We start from the raw sequence: 5,590 nt of genomic DNA on the forward strand, positions 1-5,590 counted from the left end.
GGAGAGAGAGGAGAGAGAGGAGGGGGGGAAGAGAGAGAGACAGGTTATTATTTTTATCCATTATAATTATATTATCTCCATAGCGGAACTCTGGAGCTCTGTCAGAGTGACCATCGGGTTGTTGGTCACCTCCCTGACCAAAGCCCTTCCTCCCCCAATTGCTCAGTTTCTCTCCCGATTGCGCAACACACTGAAGCCTCAGTCCCCTCATCCAGCTGGTCCTGGGGCTGTGTTCACTAACCTGTTCTACTAACACACTGAAGCCTCAGTCCCCTCATCCAGCTGGGGCTGAGTTCACAAACCTGTTCTACTAACACACTGAAGCCTCAGTCCCCTCATCCAGCTGGTCCTGGGGCTGTGTTCACTAACCTGTTCTACTAACACACTGAAGCCTCAGTCCCCTCATCCAGCTGGTCCTGGGGCTGAGTTCACTAACCTGTTCTACTAACACACTGAAGCCTCAGTCCCCTCATCCAGCTGGTCCTGGGGCTGTGTTCACTAACCTGTTCTACTAACACACTGAAGCCTCAGTCCCCTCATCCAGCTGGTCCTGGGGCTGAGTTCACTAACCTGTTCTACTAACACACTGAAGCCTCTGGACCAGAACATCCAATCAATCAGAATAAACCAAATTACAACACAATCAAAACAAAACTACATTTCTTATTGGGAAACACAAACACAAAGCAAAATGCAGGGCTTTCTGGCCCTAAATCGACAGTACACTGGATAACTATTTGACCATGGTTACTGATCAAAACCTTAGAAAAACCTTGACAAAGTACAGGCTCAGTGAGCACAGCCTTGCCATTGAGAAGGGTAGACACAAGAAAACCTGGCTCCCTGTAAGAGGAAAGGCTGTGCAACCACTGCACCACAGCAGAACCTGGCTCCCTGTAGAGGAAAGACTGTGCAACCACTGCACCACAGCAGAACCTGGCTCCCTGTAGAGGAAAGGCTGTGCAACCACTGCACCACAGCAGAACCTGGCTCCCTGTAGAGGAAAGGCTGTGCAACCACTGCACCACAGCAGAACATGTCTCCCTGTAGAGGAAAGGCTGTGCAACCACTGCACAACAGCAGAACCTGAGACAGAGCTGCATTTCCTGACAAAATGTCAACTATATAAAACAATTAGAGTGTAATTTCCCCAAATTTAAAACCCTTATTCAAGGTTTCAAACACCTCTCTGATGAGGATAGGCTACCATTCCTGTTGGGGGAGGACGCAGAGAGCTGTGGGTTGGCAGCGCACTACATTGCTGCCTGCCATAAGTTGAGGGACAGTGTCTGACAGACCAATCAACCTGCACATGTCCTCTACTGTATACTATTGCTATTGTTCAATGCATGGTTATTTTGACCCTTAGTTATTGTGGTTACTGTGGTTACTGTTGTTATTGTGGTTACTGTGGTTATTGTTGTTACTGTGGTTACTGTTGTTACTGTGGTTACTGTTGTTATTGTTACTGTGGTTATTGTGGTTACTGTGGTTATTGTTGTTAGTGTGGTTATTGTTGTTAGTGTGGTTACTGTTGTTATTGTTGTTACTGTGGTTACTGTTGTTATTGTTGTTACTGTGGTTACTGTGGTTACTGTGGTTATTGTGGTTACTGTTGTTATTGTTACTGTGGTTACTGTTGTTATTGTTGTTACTGTGGTTACTGTTGTTATTGTTGTTACTGTGGTTACTGTGGTTACTGTGGTTATTGTTGTCCCATTGACAATTTTGATTCTTATTATTTTCATATTGTAAATATTGAAAGTAAGCTTTGGCCATATGGACATTGTACATCATGCCAATAAAGCGAATTGAATTGAGAGAAAGAGAACGAGAGAGAAAAGGAACGAGAGAACAGAGAACGAGAGAAAAGGAACGAGAGAACAGAGAACGAGAGAAAAGGAACGAGAGAACAGAACAAGAGGAGAACAAAAATGAGAGAACAAGAGAGAAAAGGAACGAGAGAACAAAAACGAAAGAACAAGAGGACGAGAGAAAAGAGAACGAGAGAAAAGTAACAAGAGAGAGAGGGTTTCAAAAGTGGATGAATTAACCTAGGAAGAGCCTCTGGCTCAGCGATTTACCACCTCTTAGAAAGAGAACGAGAGAGGAGGAGGAGGAGGACTAAACAAAGAAGAAGAATTATCCACGTTAGAACACTGCCGTGTCACAATGATCATATCTCCACCAATCGAACGTCGAGAGACTAACATACGAGGAGGACAACTCCGCCTGCGTTCCCATCAGAGCACCAGACCACAACATCATTACAGGGACTGTGGTTTTCAACAGGAAGTCATTAACCGTGATTACAGTGATGAACAAAATGGTCCTGCACTGATATGATCACTTTATACAGAGTGCAGTGTACTGGCAGTTTGACAAAAATAACACTGTTTTTGTGTTGCAGCTTTTCAGCAGCGCTGTGGAGGCAGAGAGTAGGTATGTGGGGGTATAGATGAGATAGGGACAGTCACTGTGACAATGAAGGAACAAAGACTCAGACAGCCTCCTCAAGGACTGACCCTCACTGACACCTCATCAATTCACACACTTCCCTCCCTACCTTCCCCCTCTCTCCATACTTCCATGTCCCTCCCACCCCGTCTCAGTCCTTCCTCCTGTCTGTTTATCCTCTCTTACCGCTCTGCCTTCAATCTCTCCTCCTTCCTAGCTTCCTGTTTCTGCCCCTCCCCCTCACCTCTAGTTTAAGGACATCGTGTTGCAGCTTCCTCTGGAACTCCAGGAAATGGCCAATGGTCAGTTTGCCCTTCAGGTCGGCACCTGAACAGAGAAGAAACGGTGGACATTTTTAAAAGGAAGCCCTTTCACTCCAGGTGTTTTATCCATCTCATCTTTCAGTTTATTACCTCGTTTTTTAAATTTATTTATTTATTGTTTTCCTTACATTTGTTTCTGTGACGAGCTGACTGATTTATTAACTGACTGGACTGGCTGACTGGTTGGTTGAGTGACTGACTGACTGACTAGTTGGTGAGTGGACTGACTGACTGATTGATTAACTGACTGACTGGCTGACTGGTTGGTTGAGTGACTGACTGACTGGCTGACTGGTTGGTTGAGTGACTGACTGACTGATTGATTGATTAACTGACTGACTGACTGACTAGTTGGTTGAGTGACTGACTGACTGACTGATTGATTAACTGACTGACTGGTTGATTGGTTGATTGGTTGGTTGACTAACTGACCGAAGAAGTATGTGGTAAGAGCGGAGCTGCAGCCGCCAGTCTTCAGGGTGTTACCCGTAGTGGAGCGGTCCCGATGACGCATCCCCATACTGGTCTGAGACCTGATGATACTCTGGACCTGAGGAGAGAGAGATGTTTACTGTATAGGTTTTATTGTTGATTATCTACTTACTTGCTGTGGAAACTCTGGACCTGAGGAGAGAAGAGAGAGAGGGTTGGAGGGAGGAGAGAAGAGAGAGAGGGTTGGAGGGAGGAGAGAAGAGAGAGAGAGGGTTGGAGGGAGGAGAGAAGAGAGGAGAGAGGTTGGAGGGAGGCGAGAGCGCGAGGGTTGGAGGGAGGCGAGGAGAGAGAGAGGGTTTGGACGGAGGCGAGCGAGAGGGTTGGAGGGAGGCGGAGAGAGAGAGAGGGTTGGACGGAGGCGAGGAGGAGAGAGAGAGGGTTGGACGGAGGCGAGGAGAGGGTTGGAGGAGGCGAGGAGAGAGAGAGGGTTAGGAGGAGGCGACGAGAGCGGGTTGGAGGGAGGCGAGGAGAGAGAGAGGGGTTGGAGGGAGGAGAGAAGAGAAGAGAGGGTTGGAGGGAGGAGGGTTGGAGGAGGAGAGGAAGAGAAGGAGAGGGTTGGAGGGAGGCGAGGAGAGAGAGAGGGTTGGACGGAGGCGAGGAGAGGGTTGGAGGGAGGGAGGAGGAGAGAGAGGGTTGGACGGAGGCGAGGAGAGGGTTGGAGGGAGGCGAGGAGAGAGAGAGGGTTGGACGGAGGCGAGGAGAGGGTTGGAGGGAGGCGAGGAGAGAGAGAGGGTTGGACGGAGGCGGAGAGGAGAGGGTTGGAGGGAAGGCGAGGAGAGGGTTGGAGGGAGAGGCGAGGAGAGAGAGAGGGTTGGACGGGAGGCGAGGAGAGGGTTGGAGGGAGGCGAGGAGAGGGTTGGAGGGAGGCGAGGAGAGAGAGAGGGTTGGAGGGAGGCGAGGAGAGCGAGGGTTGGAGGGAGGCGAGAGAGAGAGAGAGGGTTGGAGGGAGGCGAGAAGAGAGAGAGGGTTGGAGGGAGGCGAGGAGAGAGAGAGGGTTGGAGGGAGGCGAGGAGAGAGAGAGAGGGTTGGAGGGAAGGCGAGGAGAGAGAGAGGGTTGGAGGGAGGCGAGGAGAGGAGAGAGGGGTTGAGGGAGCGAGGAGAGAGAGAGGGTTGGAGGGAGGCGAGGAGAGAGAGAGAGGGTTGGAGGGAGGCGAGGAGAGAGAGAGGGTTGGAGGGAGGCGGAGGAGAGAGAGAGGGTTGGAGGGAGGCGAGGAGAGAGAGAGGGTTGGAGGGAGGCGAGGAGAGAGAGAGGGTTGGAGGGAGGCGAGGAGAGAGAGAGGGTTGGAGGGAGGCGAGGAGAGAGAGAGGGTTGGAGGGAGGCGAGAGAGAGGGTTGGAGGGAGGCGAGAACGATGGTTGGAGGGAGGAGAGAAGAGAGAGAGGGTGTTGGAGGGAGGCGAGGAGAGAGAGAGGGTGGAGGGAGGCGAGAGAGAGGGTTGGAGGGAGGCGAGAGAGAGGGTTGGAGGGAGGCGAGAGAAGGGTTGGAGGGAGGCGAGGAGAGAGAGAGAGAGGGTTGGAGGGAGGCGAGAGAGAGGGTTGGAGGGAGGCGAGAGCGAGGGTTGGAGGGAGGCGAGAGCGAGGGTTGGAGGGAGGAGAGAAGAGAGAGGGTTGGAGGGAGGAGAGAAGAGAGAGAGGGTTGGAGGGAGGCGAGGAGAGAGAGAGGGTTGGAGGGAGGCGAGGAGAGAGAGAGGGTTGGAGGGAGGCGAGAGCGAGGGTTGGAGGGAGGAGCGGAGAGAAGAGAGAGAGGGTTGGAGGGAGGCGAGGAGAGGAGAGAGAGAGGGTGGAGGAGGAGAGAAGAGAGAGAGGGTTGGAGGGAGGCGAGGAGAGGTTGGGGTTGGAGGGAGGCGAGGGAGAGAGAGGGTTGGGGAGGCGGGAGAGCGAGGGTTGGAGGGAGGCGAGAGCGAGGGTTGGAGGGAGGCGAGGAGGAGAGAGAGGGTTGGAGGGAGGCGAGGAGGAGAGAGAGAGAGGTTGGAGGGAGGCGAGGAGAGAGAGAGGGTTGGAGGGAGGCGAGGAGAGAGAGAGGGTTGCAGGGAGGCAAGGAGAGAGAGAGGGTTGGAGGGAGGCGAGAGCGAGGGTTGGAGGGAGGCGAGGAGAGAGAGAGGGTTGGAGGAGGCGAGGAGAGGAGAGAGAGCGGGTTGGAGGGAGGCAGGAGAGAGAGGGGTTGGAGGGAGGCGAGGAGAGAGAGAGGGTTGGAGGCGAGGAGAGAGAGAGGGTTGGAGGGAGGCGAGGAGAGAGAGAGGGTTGGAGGGAGGCGAGGAGAGAGAGAGGGGTTGGAGGGAGGCGAGGAGGAGAGAGAGGGGTGGAGGGAGGCGAGGAGAG

The 5,590-nt window shown here is 52.7% G+C and overlaps 1 protein-coding gene across 1 annotated transcript in view; it reads right to left on the reverse strand.

Annotated features, from left to right (window-relative positions):
• micu1 (mitochondrial calcium uptake 1) overlaps positions 1-5,590 on the reverse strand; it is a 149,398-nt gene that overhangs the window by 53,368 nt on the left and 90,440 nt on the right. Inside the window, 2 exon segments of the mRNA XM_031798895.1 lie at positions 2,702-2,784; positions 3,213-3,330. Of these exon segments, the coding sequence (XP_031654755.1) occupies positions 2,702-2,784; positions 3,213-3,330 (201 nt within the window).

The sequence above is a fragment of the Oncorhynchus kisutch genome, linkage group LG20, assembly GCF_002021735.2.
Source record: "Oncorhynchus kisutch isolate 150728-3 linkage group LG20, Okis_V2, whole genome shotgun sequence".
Lineage (NCBI taxonomy): Eukaryota > Metazoa > Chordata > Actinopteri > Salmoniformes > Salmonidae > Oncorhynchus > Oncorhynchus kisutch.